The following is a 17,603-nucleotide window of genomic DNA, read 5'->3' on the forward strand; positions in this document are numbered from 1 at the left end:
CATTTGTACACAGATATTAGACCTTTCTTTTTTCTTTTTTGCTGTTGCTCTCCTAATAAAAAACAAATCAGTTAAAATTTGCCTTTAAGGGGAAAAAACGCCCATTCCTTAACGGGTGTTTTTTTAAAAAAAAACAACAACACTAAATTCATTTTAAGCTGTTCTTGCTGAAATAAAAGGAAATTAATAAAAGGGGAACATAGATAACGAAAAAGAATTCAGCATTTAATTTATCCAGATTGGCAAATCCTCTGGTAGTTTTCCAATGCTCTTTCTAAAGGAGTTTAACAGGGCAATCCTGAACATATAAATATTAATCTATCCTAAAGAGTTTAACAGAGCAAACCTGTGAAACAACCATTGAGTGGGTGCCCTCCAGGTAAGTGTGTTTAGGCTTTGGGGGAAATATAATTCCTCTGTCTTATATATACCCATGCTATCAGGTGAAACACAATAATAATTGTGCTTGAACACAACAAACAAACAAATAAATAAAGAAGGCACAATTATTATTATTATTATTATTATTATTATTATTATTATTATTACTATTAAAACCTTAGTCTTTTTTATTTGATTATCAAGGCTATCAATATAGATGTGTGAAGCTGTAGAGTTTCTGGCAGGGATTCAAATATAAGGTTACCATCGTCTTTTTTTTATGTTATGAATATACAAACATACATTTCATACAATCCTTAAAAAATATTCATACATACCCACATTCAATCCCACAGATACTTCTTTTTCCCACTACCATCCCTTACCCCTCAAATGTCAAATATAAGGTTACCAGACATCCCTGTTTCCTGGGGACAGTCCTGGATTTACAAATCAGTCCCCTGACAAAATCCATCTATTTAGTAGGAAGTTGAAAAGTGTCCCTGGATTCATTGAAAAAAAAATCTGGTAACCTTATTCAAAGAGCATTCACGGCAACAGATGGGAGCTGCAACAAAACGTTGCAGCGCGGGGATGCTTTTGTTGGCTGTGCCTTAGCTCACGACACTTCATTCTGTCCTGTTTCCCATCTAGTTGTCCTCTTCCCTGCCCCCTTCTCCAAAAATGCAAACCCAAAACTGTCTTCCAGCATTCTGTGGCCCCCGAGAGAGCAAACCGTCCTCATTGGACTGTTTTTTTGGGGGGAGTCTCTTCAGGTTTCCCTCCGCCTGAAAGGCTTCTGCAACCTTGCCAAATTTCTTTTCCCTGTGTGAGGGTGAGAATGATTAACTGCAGAAAGAACAGCACTAATATCCCTGAACACTGGAAGCAGAGGGAACAGAAATTTATTTATTGCACCTCGAGTGTCCAAAACACTACATCATCATCATTATTATTATTATTATTATTATTATTATTATTATTATTATGATTCTGCCACAGCCCTTGAAACAACATCATGGGTTAGGCCAGACTCACAACTAAAGCATCCCTGGCAGATGTTCACCCAACCTCTGCTAAAAAAACTCCAGGAAAGGAGATTCCAGCACCTTCCACTGTCAAACAGATCCCGTATGGTTTTTAATTTCATTTTCAGTGCTTCTTCTATTGCACTTTGCTGTATTGCAGTTTGGATTCCATGGAACTCCGATTGTAAGGGTTCTTCACAGACAGACTGAATGAGGCTCACAGGCCATTGGTGGTCTGCGGACCACAGTTTGGGAACCCCCTAAAGTCTGCTTCCCACAAACCAGGCGAGGCTGTAGCCAGAGGGGGGAAACTTTGAGGACCCCTCATGCGGCCAGAAAATCCTGAGCAGCCCGTCTCAGTGCTCATATCAAGTATTAAGGTTGCTCTCTTGTGAATTAGCCACCCCAGCGGTTCCTGGTTGAGACCAGAAAGAGAGGGTGTAAACTTGATGGAAAACATAAATGAATTAAACGCGAGCAAATTGGGCCACGCAGTCTGCTTGCTAAGAAGCAAGTCTGAGTTCAGTAGAATTTACTATTTACTCCTGAGTCCCAGGTAAGTGGGCATAGGATTGCAGACTTAGAATGTGTTGTGCCACAAAACAACAAGAACAAGAACAAGAACAGCAACAACAACAACAACAACAACAACATATTGGGTGTTTTGGAAGAGGAAAATATCCCTTTAAAATTATCAAGGAATCTAGCTGTGTCCCACTCCAAGCCAGCTTTTTTGAATGGAGAACACATTGCTTAATTAAATGTCAAAGGGGCATTTTTGAAAGCAATGCTAAAGAGATCTTTTTGTCTGTACCTCTTAATGAATACTGTTACTGCGGTATGAGGCCAAATTTCAGGCACCTTGTGGTCAGAGCAGGGTATTTGTTCAGACAATAGAAATGAAGGTTCTGTGGAGAGCTTGCTATTGATCCAGCATAATCAAAACTCAATATCCGCCTCTGTTAACCATTCGACTTTTCCAGTTTTTTACAAACCTTTCCCATCTTTTTTATTGTTATTATGTTTTTACTGAAATTTTATTGGTGTTAGCTGCCCTGAGCCTGGCTCTGGCCGGGGTATAAATAAAAATTTATTATATTATTATTATCTGGGTATGTGCTTTGCAACCAATAAATTTACACCTGTTTCTAGCTATTTAAATTCCCCCGGGGAAATTATTTGGAGTAGATTTCAAAAACCGGAGAATAATAACTGGAGAAATTTAAGAAATGATAGTGAAGAATAACCATGGAGAGGTGTTATTGTTTGTCACTATGGCATGTATTTTTGTGTTTTTATACGGTAAACCGCCCTACGACCTTCGAATGTATAGTGGCATAGAAAATTTTAAAAATAATAATTAAAACAATAATAATAGATGTAGACCAGTTTCATTCAAGTGCAAAAAAGTCAGTTGGGGTGTTGATAAGACATGAGGCAACATTATAGCATCTTCTTGACTGTCAAAATTTAGGAAAAAAAATTCTCTTTAAGTGAAAGCCTCTGAGCAGATAGGAAAACACGGTTTGCCCCCAAACCATCCTTAGTCTTCCTTCTCTAGATATCTTATCTAAGGTGTTGAAAAGCATATAAGTGACTGTCTGTCACTTTTTGTGTAGGTGTGTAGTTGTGTATGTGTGTCACCATTCAGTTCCTTTCTTTGTTTACAAGGTCAACCCACACCTCTTAATTGGAAGGGAAGCTATTTGCAGGGACAAATAACTGTGAGTGAGGGAATTCTCTGCAAACTTGCCATTTGACTTTGCCTTGCTATAGATTTGATAACTGCTTATTCTACCCCTTCTTCTTCTTCTTTGAATAACTTTATAGGGTTTTTTTTACAAATAAGGACCATAGGAATAATAAATGGTGGCAATAAATAGGCCAAGTCTCCTCACGTTTATGTTTGCAATAAATAGATTTGCAGCAACGCCTGGCACATAACGGTTCGTGATTTGAACAATAGGTTCATGGGCCACGAATTGGTTTAAAGGAAAACAGGATAGAACAGAGATAAGGGCGGTGGGCTCCCTTTTCTATAACCTCTTCATTGTTTGCCTCTGGAGTTGGAAATCTAAAGCTGGAGGGATGCGGTTTAAGGTGGGGAAAAGGAAGAAGCAGCAGGAGAGCTAGCCAAACAAAAGAGAGAAGACGACTGTCAGCATCTTCCAAGCCCATTATCATTAGTGATTGATTCCCTGATGGATTTAGGAACAAAGGAATCTTGGGGAGGGAGAGTCTTCTGGTGGGACAGAGAAATCTCTGTATCTCCCCCAGTTCTGTGTGTGTCCCATAGCTACTCTTTCCCAATTCCGGAAATGCATCCCAGAGAAATCTAGCTTGCCCTTGAACCTCCGTGGATCCAGCTGCAGACCAGACTTCCGCTGATGCCGATGAGATTTTGAACGTCCTCGATTCCCCCTCCCGCCTTCAGTCCGTCTTTCTTATTCGCTACGTTAAAAGCAGAAGGAGAGAGGAAATTATAAAAGCTGTAGTTCTGCACGCAACGCGTAGTTAAACTGCGGAACTGCCTCCCACAGGAAGCAGCCAGCGATGGCAGCCAGCCTGAACGGCTTTAAAAGAGGATTAGGCAAAGGAACGTAGAAAGGGACCCACGAGGGTCATCTAGTCCAACCCCCTGCAGTGCAGGAATCTTTTGCCCAGCGTGGGACTCGAACCCACAGCCCTGAGATTAAGAGTCTCATGCTCTACCGACTGAGCTAAAATCATGGGAGATAAGGTTTTCCCAGAGGCATCTCCTTCACCTCTGCAAGATCAGGGCGCCAGACTTTTATTATGTCCGTTATTTCTTTTCTCCCACTGAGAGAGTGGTATTCCAGGTTCCCAACTATCCCTGTTTCACAAATGCAGGAAGCTGTGAACGACCAAGAGTCCTCATCGCTATTTTCGCCTGCCCGTTGAAACCGTGATTTGAACCTGGGTCTCTCGGCTCTGCAACTGGGCACTCTTTCTACTCAGTTGGCACCAGCGAGTTTTTCAGCTAAGGGGATATCTGGCCACCCAGCTTAGGATTTCACGGGCAGCCAGGGATTCTGGCTGCATACACAAGCATCCCAAATTCTGGGAATAGTAGTTTACCCTGGCAGAGATACAGCACCCTTAACAAACCACAGTTCCCGGGATTCTTATTTGTGAGGGGTGTGCTTTAAATTCCTGGTGTGTCTGCTGCCTCCTCTGTTAATTTTGGCTGTGAGACAGTGGTACCCATAAAAAGGTAAAGGTACCCCTGCCCGTACGGGCCAGTCTTGACAGACTCTGGGGTTGTGCGCCCATCTCACTTAAGAGGCCAGGGGCCAGCGCTGTCCGGAGACACTTCCGGGTCACGTGGCCAGCGTGACATCGCTGCTCTGGCGAGCCAGAGCCGCACACGGAAACGCCGTTTACCTTCCCGCTGGTAAGCGGTCCCTATTTATCTACTTGCACCCGGAGGTGCTTCGAACTGCTAGGTTGGCAGGCGCTGGGACCGAGCAGCGGGAGCGCACCCCGCCGCAGGGATTCGAACCGCCGACCTTTCGATCGGCAAGTCCTAGGCGCTGAGGCTTTAACCCACAGCGCCACCTGCGTCCCCCGTGGTACCCATACAGGCCTTTAATAGCATCTTTCGCGGCTCCTCCTGCTGCCTTTGCTGAGATCCTTCTCCCTTTTCCTCCTGTTGAAGTGAGTCCTTCTCTAGGATAAGGACTGCAAAAATAGAGACCAATGAATGGGGAGGATGCCCTGTTGGGCCATCTGCCCTGTTCTTTGGGGACAATGTGGCTTTCCCAGCCATGTCTTTTTCCTGGATAAAGGTAAAGGGACCCCTGACCATTAGGTCCAGTCGTGACCAGCTCTGGGGTTACGGTGCTCATCTCACTTTACTGGCCGAGGGAGCTGGCGTACAGCGTCCGGATCATGTGGCCAGCATGACTAAGCCGCTTCTGGCGAACCAGAGCAGCACACGGGAACGCCGTTTACCTTCCCGCCAGAGCAGTACCTGTTTATCTACTTGCACTTTGACTTGCTTTCGAACTGCTAGGTTGGCAGGAGCAGGGACCGAGCAACGGGAGCTCACCCCATCGCGGGGATTCAAACCGCCGACCTTCTGATCGGCAAGTCCTAGGCTCTGTGGTTTAACCCACAGCGCCACCCGCTTCCTTTTCCTGGATAGAGGCATCCTTTTTTGGGAAAATGTTCTAGGCCCATTGTTTGTCTGCTTTGAGTACCAAAGGCCTCAGGTTTAGTCTGTGGCAACTCCACAGGTTTAGTCTGTGACAAAAGCCATGCAGTAGCGGAAATATCAGCAGTCACCGAAGAACTCGAGGCTAGAAAGTCCATGACTGGCTTACTGCCTTCAGGCTGAGAAGCAGAACTGCTGATTCTACGGGTCTTGAGTGTCTACTTCCCTCTCCCTTTTTACCAGCCAGAGATAGCTCTTTACTCTAAGGTAACCCAGATTTAGGGCAGTTTCCGTCACGTTTCCAAATGTACCAGGCTTTTTTCCTCAGCACATGAAACCTGCACACGTCGTATGCTCTCATCTGTATTCTTTGGAAGACGGAAAAACCAAAATGAAAAACTCCACCTTCTGTCCCACTTGGCAGAGAAGTTTGTTTTCTCTGTGTCTCTGCTTGTCGCAACCCATTCCTGCGAGGCTCAGCATCTATCCTTTGAACCCTCGTCTAATCCATTCACAATTTACGGGCCCGCTTCTCATAAAACCTTGGCGGTTAAGCAAAACAAGCGATGTTAAAGTGCGGTTGGCAAATTCTGCCGCCACCAAACCACACCTCAGGTTTCTTAATGGCAGAGAGAGGGAATATCACGAAACATTCTCTAGAGATAAAGGCTGGTCCCCAAACTGGCTTTACCAGAGCTGAAAAATTCAGAAGGATGTTGATGGAGGGTTGGTAGAATTTCAAAGAATTAGGCCCGTTGTTTTATTGCACTGTTCTAGCTTGTTCTCAACATTGAGAAATGTAGAATTGCTTGCAATTTCATTTTGCTCCCCGATTTCAGGGTTGTAGGTCTGTTGTGCTGGGCTACCATGCGGTGAGAGCAAAAGGCACTCTGCACATGCTCGTCCTTACTTGTGGCGCAGCTGAGTCCTCGTGTTGCGCCCCCGTGAGCCCTAACCAAGTCCTAAATATTATTTTCAAAAATTAGCGTGCCTGCCTTTCGTCTGAAGACCACAGGGCGGTTCACGGCATGAAAAATACAAAATGAGAATGCAGAATACATAATAAAGCAAAACCATGAGCAATACCACCACCCGCAACACATTTAAAAGGCCATAGTGTGTTAATCAGCCAAAGGCCTGGTTATAGAGAAATTTCGCCTGCTACCTAAAGATATTTAATGAAGGTGCCAAGCGAGTTTCCCTGGGGAGAACATTCCACAAACAAGGAGAATATACATATACACACTAGATTAGGAAGGCTAAGAGTTTCATCCTAAATTTAAATTGACAGGTAAATTAGTATAACAATGCTTAGCATATACATGGCACCATATATTTGCGCGCGTGTGTGTATCAGTCAAATTTACAATAATCCTGAAGGGTAGGTCAGTATTATTATCACCATGCTGTAGTGGAAGGGGCAGGGGAGTGGATGAAATGAGGCTAAGGTAGGATTTGAACTCAGGACTTTCAGATTCATTCAGCCGCTACACCGCATAATGTTTTGTATATGTTTACACTCAGTTCCCTTAGAATTGTGTGCTTCCTTTTTTTATAAAAACAAAAACAAACCCCTCAGAAGTTTGAGGGGGGGGGGAACTATTCTCAGGAGGAGGGAAGCAACAGAACGGCTGTATGTTGCAAAGCATTGCATTTGAGAGGCCAAACTTCTACCAAAAGCTGTGCAGAATCCTTCCCTGCCTCCAGAATCCTTTCCCCCTCCAAAAACCCAAGGCACCACTGTGAGTCCTTAATGTGTTGACTTAACCTGCTCATTTAGGTAATAATAGACCCTCAAAAGCATGGGCCTGATGGCCTATTGGTACCCATTAGACCCCCCTTTTGAGTTGCTAAAATCCCAATCTCTCCCCCCAAAAACCCTCCAGCTTTTTCTGTATCATTACTGACTGTGTGGTAATGTGCAATTCAAATTAAAAGGGGGGGGGACTAGGCAGTATACAGAGTGGGAGGAAAAAGGCACCCCATCTCATATCCAAAGGATACAGAAACCCCTGTAGTTTATTTATTTATTCGGCTGCCAGTGAGGTTCTAGGCTTTTCAGGAAAGTCAGAGTCCTCCTTGCATGGACACCAGAAAGGTGTGGTGTCTTCTCTCGCTTTCCATTGGTCAACCTCCCTCTCCTCCCCACCTCTCCCTCCTTGGGAGGTGGCTACTAAACTCCTGGTCTTGTCTGTCTTTGCCTCCTGGCTGCAGTTCCAGCTGCCCTTGGGTGCTGAGTGGAGGACCAGGGTGACCTAGGAGGCTTCCAGCCAGCCAGCCAGCGGGAAAGAATCAAGACCGAAGAAGCACCACCAGCAGCAGAAGACCTCTCTCCCCAGCGAGATCTTTGGGGACCCCAACCTTCTGAGCATGATGTCCTACATCAAGCAACCACATTATGCAGTCAACGGCCTCACCTTGGCTGGGCCAGGCATGGACTTGCTACATTCGGCCGTCGGGTACCCCAGTAAGTGGATTTGCAAGATTCCCCCCCCTTTTTTTGGGTCAGTTTTCAGTTTGGGAGGAAACTTGGGCGATGGGCATCACTGAGTTGGTTCTTGGTAGGCAAAGGATTTGGGCGATGGGCATCACTGAGTTGGTTCTTGGTAGGCAAAGGATGGAGAGACGTAATTGGATTTTTCTTTTTTTCTTTTTTTACCAGTGGGGTATCGGGTAGCGAGGGAGAATTCAGCTAGTTGGCCAAATGTGGGGGGAAAGAGAATAGAAACTGCTTCCTGTTTGGTTTGGGGATCAAAACAAACCGAATGTGCAAATATTGAATTATTTATTATTGTGGATCGTGATAAATGTTCTTACTCTACTATTTATCAAATTGCATGTGTTTAAAGATGAAATGCCCTTAGTTTGTTTATATATATATATATATATATATATATATACACACTATTTTTATATTTAATTGTAAAATAAGTGTGTGTGTGTGTGTGTGTACATACACACACACACATTTATTTTACAATTAAATATAAAAATAGTTTTGGAGGTTCATATTCAGGTACTGAGACCATGATAAATTAAATGAATGAAAAATGTTTTCAAAAAGTCACCAGTTTTGGGATGGTATTTCCAGTTTTTTTGCATTCATAGATGCTTAAATTGCCTTCCCACCATGAGGGCAGATTTTGTTGAAAATGTGTTGAAAGACTTCTGCATTCCAGTTTGTTGAGGCATCAGTTGCTCCTCTCAGTGTGTGTATATATATATATATATATATTTGAGATTTTGATTTTTATATGTAGCGGCCGCTACATATTATTTTTTTAAACCTATCATGTGGTTTACAAGTTCCAAAGGTTCCCTAGAAAGAGATTCATTTAAATGAGCCAATTCATGCAGACACACTTATGATCACAATGGGCAGGATTCAGCCAAAGTGAAGTCATTACTATTATTATTATTATTATTATTATTATTATTATTATTATTATTATTATTATTATTTATTATTACTGCCCTTCATTCGAAGTTCTCAGGGTGCTCTTATAAAAGCCCATAATGTTATCTGGATCCTAGTTTGCTGTCCACGCCCCCCAAGCAAACAAACCCCAAGCAAACCACTGGATGTTCACAGATTCCTTGTGGATTACCCAAAAGTGCATTTTGGGACGCTGAAATAGTTGAAACTTAAGGGGAACCCCTAAGTCAATAACTCCCTGCTCCCCTGCCTAGTTCAGGGCATCTGGAGCAGGTTAAGAATCTAAGCAACTAATAGCAGGACATAATTGCTTTTAGTGTTATAGATGCTAAACTTCATAGCAACATTGCCTAGTTAATGTCACAATAATTTTTTATCCCAGACTGTTGCCTGGTGGGGGAAACCTTCCTAAATAAAGCTAGACCGTCTTTTCTGTCATGTGACCTGCCTCCAGTAGTCAGCTTTTTAAAAACTTATATAATTGCGAAGAAAGAAGCAGATATTAATGCATCCCTAACTAGCCTTTAATATTGCTTTAAATTAGTGGGGAGTCCATATTCTTTTTATTATTATTATTCCGTTGACCAAGCCTCTTCTAGGTAGAAAATTGCTCCATGGCCCTTTTTGAAAACAGAAATTTATCCTCCTGTTCCCTTTTATATCCTGCCTTTCCTCCATGGGGCTGAGGGGTGATCTGAACCAATAGAAAAAAGAGCAGGGGGGGGATCCCTAGGAAGAGATCCCTTTAAATCAGCCAATTCATGTAGACACACTGGTGATCACAATGGGCAGGAACCAATTTGGTACAGTCTTTTATGCGGAGGGAAAAAAATCCTGCAGTAATTAGATGTCTGTGCCAGGAGGGGGGGAAATACCCTGCTCATCTTGAGAATTAAATTGATTGCAAGGGGACCTCAGCAGGAGGCCACTAGACAAGATCTTACTATAGGGAGGGGTGGAGGAGGAGAACATATATATTGGGGTCCATCTAGGTTAGTGGTCAGCAACCTGGGCTGCCTTGGCACCATCAGGGCAGGACAGGGGTCAGAAGGGGGCCGGTCCACTGCCCCTCAGACCATGTGGTGGGCCGGACTATATGATGAAAAAAATATGAACAAATTCCTATGCCCCACAAATAACCCAGAGATGCATTTTAAATAAAAGGACACATTCTACTCGTGTAAAAACACGCTGATTCCCGGACCATCCGCGGGCCAGATTGAGAAGGCAATTGGGCCGTATCTGCTCCCCGGGCCTTAGGTTGCTGACCCCTGATCTAGTTCAGAGGTCAGTACTGCCCTACACTGACTGGCAGCCTTTCTCTAGGGCAGGGGTCAGCAAACTTTTTCAGTAGGGGGCCAGTCGACCGCCCCTCAGACCTTGTGGGGGGCCAGACTATATTTTTTGGGGGAAATGAACGAATTCCTATGCCCCACAAATAACCCAGAGATGCAGTGTTCTGTTGGAAGTTGCCCAGAGTGGCTGGGGAAACCCAGCCAGATGGGCGGGGTATAAATAATAAATAATAGATTATTATTATTATTATTATTATTATTATTATTATTATTATTATTATTAAATAATAATAAAAGGACACATTCTACTCATGCAAAAACACGCTGATTCCCGGACTGTCCACGGGCCAGCGCAATTGGGCCGGATCCGGCCCCCGGGCCTTAGTTTGCCTACTCATGCTCTAGGGTTTCCCAGCCCTCCCTGCTAATGTCAGGGACTGAACCTGGAACCTTCATACAAAAGCGAAGCTCCACCTCTGAGCTGGCAAAGAAAGGGAGTAATTTAAATGAAAGTCAGGTGTATTCACAACCCTGGGAGGCTCATTTCCATATTTGCCCCAGGCCACCTAACGGATTTACTGAGAATCTGAGATGTAAAGCCATAGGCTTTTGAGTGCCCAAGGCCACATCTGCCCAGCTGAAAATGGGATGATCACCTATTCAATTTTATTGTATTTTACACCTCTTCTTCTCAATAGACACTGGAATTGGGAGAGGTGGGCCTGTGGCTCTCCAGATGCTTTGGGACTACAAGTCCCATCTTCACTGGCCATGGCTGATGGGAGTTGGAGTACAACAAGGGTTGAGATCTAGATGACCTTTGGGTCCCTTCCAGCTCTTACAAATTCTGTGAAGAACCCAGAGGGCTGCAATTTTCCCATCCAAAGACTGCAAAGGGTCTTTCATTGGGTCATCCGCTTCCTTGGCAACCAATATCACTTTGGGTGAAAAAGAAAGAAAAGGCGTTAAGTTTGATTTGGATGTGAAGTAAACAGCTTTATCTCATCAGGGGGAATGAAGTGATAAGAGGGAGAACAACTATATCTAATCAAGATAAGAGATAGCAAGTGATTTCGGAGGTGGCAGCGGAAAATCTCTACCCCAAATAAGCTTAGCCTGGGTGGAAGGGAGCTGTCGGGTCAGGTGACCCCTTGTCATGGTAAATAAACAGGATGACATCCAGCTACTCAGGGTAGACCAATCCGAAGGCAGCCCCATATAGGGAAGTTGTTAATGTTTGGTATTTTATTGTGTTTTTAATATTCTGTTGGGAGCCACCCAGAGTGGCTGGGACAACCCAGTCAGATGTGCGGCACATAAAATAATAATAATAATAATAATAATAATAATAATAATAATAATAATAATAATAGTGGCTTTCCACCTTCTCTCCCCACCTTGGTATTTAATTGATTTATTATCAAAATGTATACATTGCTTTTTTTAAAAAAACAACAACCAACCCAACCACCTCCAAGCAGCTTATTCTGGGATGCCCTTTGCCGGCTGTTTCTCTCAGCAACTGCTGATGGAGCTCTCGTGCAAGCCCCAGCTGCTGTGTACAGAATTGGAGAATTGTAGAGGTGGAAGGGACCCCCAGAGTCATCTAGTCCAACCCCCTGCCCACATTTGTCTCTGGGTGGGCTCAAATAGTTAACAGCAAGACCTAGTGTGATACAGTAATAATAGCAATTATTATTATTACTATTATTACTATTATTACTATTACTATTATTACTATTATTACTATTACTATTATTATTATTATTATTATTACTATTATTACTATTATTATTACTATTACTATTATTACTATTACTATTATTATTATTATTATTATTATTATTATTACCTTGCCCATCTGGTTGGGTTGGTTGGGGGGCTTCCAACGCACATAAAAATTATAATAAAAAAATAATAGTAACAATCTGATCCAGTATGAAAAGTCATAATAGCTTTAAAATAAACAACTTCTATCTAATAATAATAATAGTAATAATAATTTATACCCCTCCCATCTGGCTGGGCTTCCCCAGCCACTCTGGGTGGCTTCCAAAAAAATATTAAAATACTGTAATACATCAAACATTAAAAGCTTCTCAAATAAGTGCAAAGTATCCCTGAGAAGAAGCCCAGCTCCTTCTTCCAGCTTGGCAAAATGTTGCTTTTGAGCTCCCAGTCCCTGGAAATCCCTGCAGCCTCCCTTCGCAGCCTGGGGTCTCCAGCTATTGCTGGACTCCCCTCATGCCCAGCCAGAATGGTCAACGGTCAGGGACGGTAGGAATTGTGATGCAGCCACCTCTGGGGACTCCGTGTTGGGAAAGGCAGTGGAGGGAAAGTGGCTTAGATGCTCATCAGGAATTCCTCCGTCAGAAGATCCTGCAATGGCCGGCAGGATTTCCCCGAAGAGAGGCAGTGTCGTGTAGTGGTTATAGTGCTTGACCAGGACTGGGGAGACCCCACTTCAAAGCCCCTCTGAGCCACTAGGCTCTCTGGCTTACTTTAGGCCACTCACTGCCTGTCACCCCAAGCACATGGTTGCTTTGAGGATAATAATAATAATAATAATAATAATAATAATAATATACCCCACCCATCTAGATAAAATGGGGGGAGAGGGAGATTCTTCAGCTCCTTGGAGCCAGGGTGGTGTGGTGAATACAGCAGCCTTTCTCAACATTTCCAGATGTTGGACTACAACTCCCATCATCCCTGACCTGCTGGCTAGAGATAATGGGAGTTGTAGTCCAACAACATCTGGAGATTCCAGGTTGAGAAAGGCTGGGTTGGTAGTGTGTGATACTAGGGCTTCTCAGAGTCCCAGGAAGCTAGGATTCCATAGCAGTTGTGGCGGGTTAACTATTCACAACAGAATAACAACATATTCTCAGCTAAATTGCAGTGGGTGTTTTATATATATACAGTAATATATACACACACACACACAAAATCCAGAGGGAGAGCCCAGTTAGTCTGTTGCAATTACACAAACACACACAATCCCTCTGGGAAAATACACAATTATTGTATTTTAATTTTTTGTTGGAAGCCGCCCAGAGTGGCTTGGCTGGGGAAGGTTCACTACTTGTCACTTGAAAAAGAACCTGGAAGTCTCTTGTTTGGAACTCCCGCAATGGCAGCAAATTTGCCGTATCGGATGAAACGCTGTGGGGTTTCGTGTTCCAGTGCAGTAACGTTTACATTTAAAAATTAAAGCTTGCATTTAGAAATTGATATTCTTACAGCTCCTTGGAGAGCTCAGTTGGTAGAACACGAGGCTCTTAATCTCAGGGTCGTGGGCTTGGGCAAAAGATCCCTGAATTTCAGCGGGTTGGGCTAGATGACCCGCAGGGTACCTTCTATAGTTCTATAACCTTAAATAACTTACCTCTATGTGAATGCTATAAACACATGGGATGAATGGGTAGGAGAGTGAACAGAGGGCTCTTTTGAGTTAGACAGTTTATGAGTAGAGTGGTACCTCGGGTTAAGTACTTGATTCGTTCCGGAGGTCTGTACTTAACCTGAAACTGTTCTTAACCTGAAGCACCACTTAAGCTAATGGGGCCTCCTGCTGCCGCTGGAGCACAATTTCTGTTCTCATCCTGAAGCAAAGTTCTTAACCTGAAGCGCTATTTCTGGGTTAGCGGAGTCTGTAACCTGAAGCGTATGTAACCTGAGGTACCACTGTATTTGTTACTGAAAAGGCACAAATAAAAGTATTCTTAAAAAGAGCTGTCATGAAGCAGAGACATTGGTCCTTTAAATCAGCCATCTCCTGAGGCACGAAGGATGCTGAAAGACTGGCAGCACTGGGGACAACCGTACCTGCAGTGGGAGGGAGTTCCACAGACAGGGTGCCATAACAGGGGAGGCCTTGCTCTGAGCTGCGCCATAAGATCTACAAGCAGGGCCTGCCTTGCAGAGCTTAAGGTGCAGGCTGGCATATAATGGTAGAGGCCTTCCTTTAAAAACCCAGCACCTTAAATTGGGCCTGATAGCAAACAGACAGCCAAGCATGGCTTTTTTAGGACATGCAAAATATGCTCCTAGTTTCTGGTGCTCCTCCAGAACTTAGCAGCCACAATCTGTACCAGCTGCAGCCTCCAGAGCACTGTCAAAGGCACATAGAGGGTTTTATTATTATTATTATTATTATTATTATTATTATTATTATTTTATTAAAGATTTTCTTGTTTTACAGAAGTATGTGTAACGTCTCTCGTATTTTTTCCATGTAACATTTTTACAAATCAGTTTAAAGGCACATAGAGTTGTGCAGCTTATCGTCATTGTGGTTATTGCTGTTATTATTTAAAATACAGTGGTACCTCAGGTTACATACGCTTCAGGTTACATACGCTTCAGGTTACATACGCTTCAGGTTACAGACTCCGCTAACCCAGAAATAGTGCTTCAGGTTAAGAACTTTGCTTCAGGATGAGAACAGAAATTGTGCTTCGGCGGTGCGGCAGCAGCAGGAGGCCCCATTAGCTAAAGTGGTGCTTCAGGTTAAGAACAGTTTCAGGTTAAGTACAGACCTCCGGAACAAATTAAGTACTTAACCTGAGGTACCACTGTAACATTCTTGCTGTTGTTCTTTAAATGCAGAGAATGAACTGAACCGACCCACATGTATGAAGAGGGTCACATGATGAGATACATAACTTTCCCTGAATCCAGATATCTCCTCTTATATTTTTAGCCACCCCGCGGAAACAGAGGCGCGAGCGCACGACCTTCACGCGAGCCCAGCTGGATATCTTGGAGGCTCTCTTCGCCAAGACCCGCTACCCAGACATCTTCATGCGCGAGGAAGTGGCTCTGAAGATCAATTTGCCTGAATCCAGAGTTCAGGTGGGGCTCTGCTCGGGAGGGGGTGAAGGGCAGCAAGCCGAGACAGGCGCAGGGACCGGGAGACTCAAACCGGGAGCGAGGTGTCTTGCTCTCTGAAGACCCTGGCAGAGCGCACATGCTCTCAGTTGCAACTATGTGCCAGCAGTGCAGGTGGCCAAAGGGGACCTGTACAAAAGTAAAGGAATTTTGGGATGTAATTTATAATGAGCTCAAAATAATGATCAAGGTAAAGGGTAAAGGGACCCCTGACCATTAGGTCCAGTCGCGAATGACTCTGGGGTTGCGGCGCTCATCTCGCTTTACTGGCCGAGGGAGTCGGCGTACAGCTTCCGGGTCATGTGGCCAGCATGACTAAGCCGCTTCTGGTGAACCAGAGCAGCACACAGAAACACCATTTACCTTCCCGCCGGAGTGGTACCTATTTATCTACTTGCACTTTGATGTGCTTTCGAACTGCTAGGTGGGCAGGAGCTGGGACCGAGCAATGGGAGCTCACCCCGTCGCGAGGATTCGAACCGCCGACCTTCCGATCGCAAATCCTAGGCTCTGTGGTTTAACCCACAGCGCCACCCGTGTCCCTTTAATGATCAAGGTATTCTTCATTTAAAAAAACTGGAGGCTTTCCTCCTGGGGATATTAGGCCCAGACATACCAAAAAATGCGAGAGAAATCTTATTGTATGCCAAGGTAGCTGCAAGAATATTAATGGCTACGAACTGGAAAGCTGGAGTGGTTTGTAAAAAGAAACCTGAGTGCTCATGTAGGCAGAGGTCCTCATATACACTCAGAGTAGACCTATTGGCATGAATGGCCATGTTCCATTTCAATAGGTCTACCCTGAGTACAACTACAAGGATTCAACCCCATGCATTTCATAGAATCATAGAATTTGAAGGCACCTGATAGTCCAATCCCCTTCAATGCAGAAATCTTTTGCCCAGTATGGGCCTTGAACCCTGAGATTAAGAGTCTCCAGCTATTCATTTAAAACACTCACTCTATCGAAAGCGTCATGGGCTGTCTGTGCAAAGAATCCTGGGAACTGTAGTTTGTTGGGGGTGTTGGTCCAAGGAGCCTTAAACTACAGTTCCCATTTTTCTTTGGGAGAAACCATGACTCTTAAAGTGAGAGTGCTTTCAATGTGTGGTGTGGATGTGTTCAAAAAAGGTCCCATGATTTTTCTTCTTCTTTTTTCTTTATTTTCTGTTCTTTTTATTTTTTGGTGTCCCATGATTTTTAGGAGACGGTGTGTGATTTTGTGTGCATGCAGAGTGCCCTCTGGTGGGAGCACACATTGTTCCTGTTACATCCTGTTAGGCATTTCTCCATCAGGAGGCCATCCTACAATAGGCCACTAAGCCTCTGAGACCTCCCTTTCCGTTGAGGCACACACTGCACTCAAATCTCTGTCACTGTCTGGCCATATTTGTATCCTGGCCGCCATCTTTCCTCGTAGCACTTCACAGGTACTTTGCAAAGAAAACAGAGGCCAGGAGCAAACTCCCATCCTAGTTTGCTTTAACATGCTCCACTCACATAGGTGCCTGCGCAAAAGTTACTGAGCTTTTTCTACTGCAAAATCTCCCAAAAATTGGGAAATTCCAGATACCTGGCAGCCCTATATTATAAAAACCCATCATTGGGTTGCAGGAAACTTCCTGTTATAGCAGAGGATGCAGCCTAGGACCCACGGACCTACGGGACCGCCTCTCCTGGTATGCCCCGCGGAGGACCTTAAGGTCCACAAATGACAACACCTTGGAGGTCCCAAGTCGCAAGGTGGTTAGATTGGTCTCAACTAGGGGCACAAGAGACCAGGGCCCTGCAGGACTTGACATCTTTCCGCAGGGCCTGCAAGACAGAGCTGTTCCGCCTGGCCTTTGGTTTGGACTCGGTCTGACCCTTATGTCTTCCCTTCTCTTACGGCTTTGATTTATGGGCTCCTTTTAAAATGAGGCTGCTTTTTAAATTGCATTTTAACCTGTATTTTAAATTGCGGTTTTTGTTTGTTTTGTTTCCCCCCCTATTATGTTTCTATTGTAATTTTACTGGTGCTAGCCGCCCTGAGCCTGGCTCTGGCCAGGAAGGGTGGGGTATAAATAAAATTTATTATTATTATTATGATTATTAAATTGAAACACAGACAGGATATGCCAAAGGCGTTGACGTTTGGCCCTCCGGATGTTGCCAAACGACAACTCCCATCAGCCCCAACAGTGCCAGCAAAAACAAGCTCCCCACACCCAATTTCCTGGAACCCTTTCTCGCATTTATAAACTTCTCCAGTCTTACCAGCTTGGGCTCCCCCTATGAACTTCTGAATCCTCCACCTCGTGTTCCGTTGAAATGGTTCCCGGGGAAACGCCGACCCTTCCTTTTGGTTCCTCCCCAAGCCTTCCCCTCGAAGCTCATCCTTTCTCGCCTTCCTT

The 17,603-nt window shown here is 44.2% G+C and overlaps 2 protein-coding genes and 1 long non-coding RNA gene across 3 annotated transcripts in view; 1 reads left to right on the plus strand and 2 right to left on the minus strand.

Annotated features, from left to right (window-relative positions):
* LOC307221292 (homeobox protein otx5) overlaps positions 1-17,603 on the plus strand; it is a 70,758-nt gene that overhangs the window by 49,238 nt on the left and 3,917 nt on the right. Inside the window, exons 4-5 of the mRNA XM_079985722.1 lie at positions 7,801-8,053; positions 15,023-15,174. Coding sequence (XP_079841848.1) covers positions 7,957-8,053; positions 15,023-15,174 — 249 coding nt within the window. The 5' untranslated portion in view covers positions 7,801-7,956. The remainder of the gene's footprint in view (positions 1-7,800; positions 8,054-15,022; positions 15,175-17,603) is intronic.
* Positions 1-17,603, minus strand: part of BCKDHA (branched chain keto acid dehydrogenase E1 subunit alpha) — a 191,490-nt gene that overhangs the window by 31,580 nt on the left and 142,307 nt on the right. The gene's annotated exons all lie outside the window — the stretch shown is intronic.
* On the minus strand, positions 9,607-17,582 carry LOC307221430. The gene is made up of 3 exons (XR_013841404.1): positions 17,467-17,582; positions 11,160-11,255; positions 9,607-9,716 (listed from the first exon to the last, which is right to left on the minus strand). It is a non-coding gene; the product is annotated as an uncharacterized lncRNA (long non-coding RNA).

Source organism: Podarcis cretensis (genome assembly GCF_951804945.1).
Source record: "Podarcis cretensis genome assembly, chromosome: 8".
NCBI classification, from domain to species: Eukaryota; Metazoa; Chordata; class Lepidosauria; order Squamata; family Lacertidae; genus Podarcis; species Podarcis cretensis.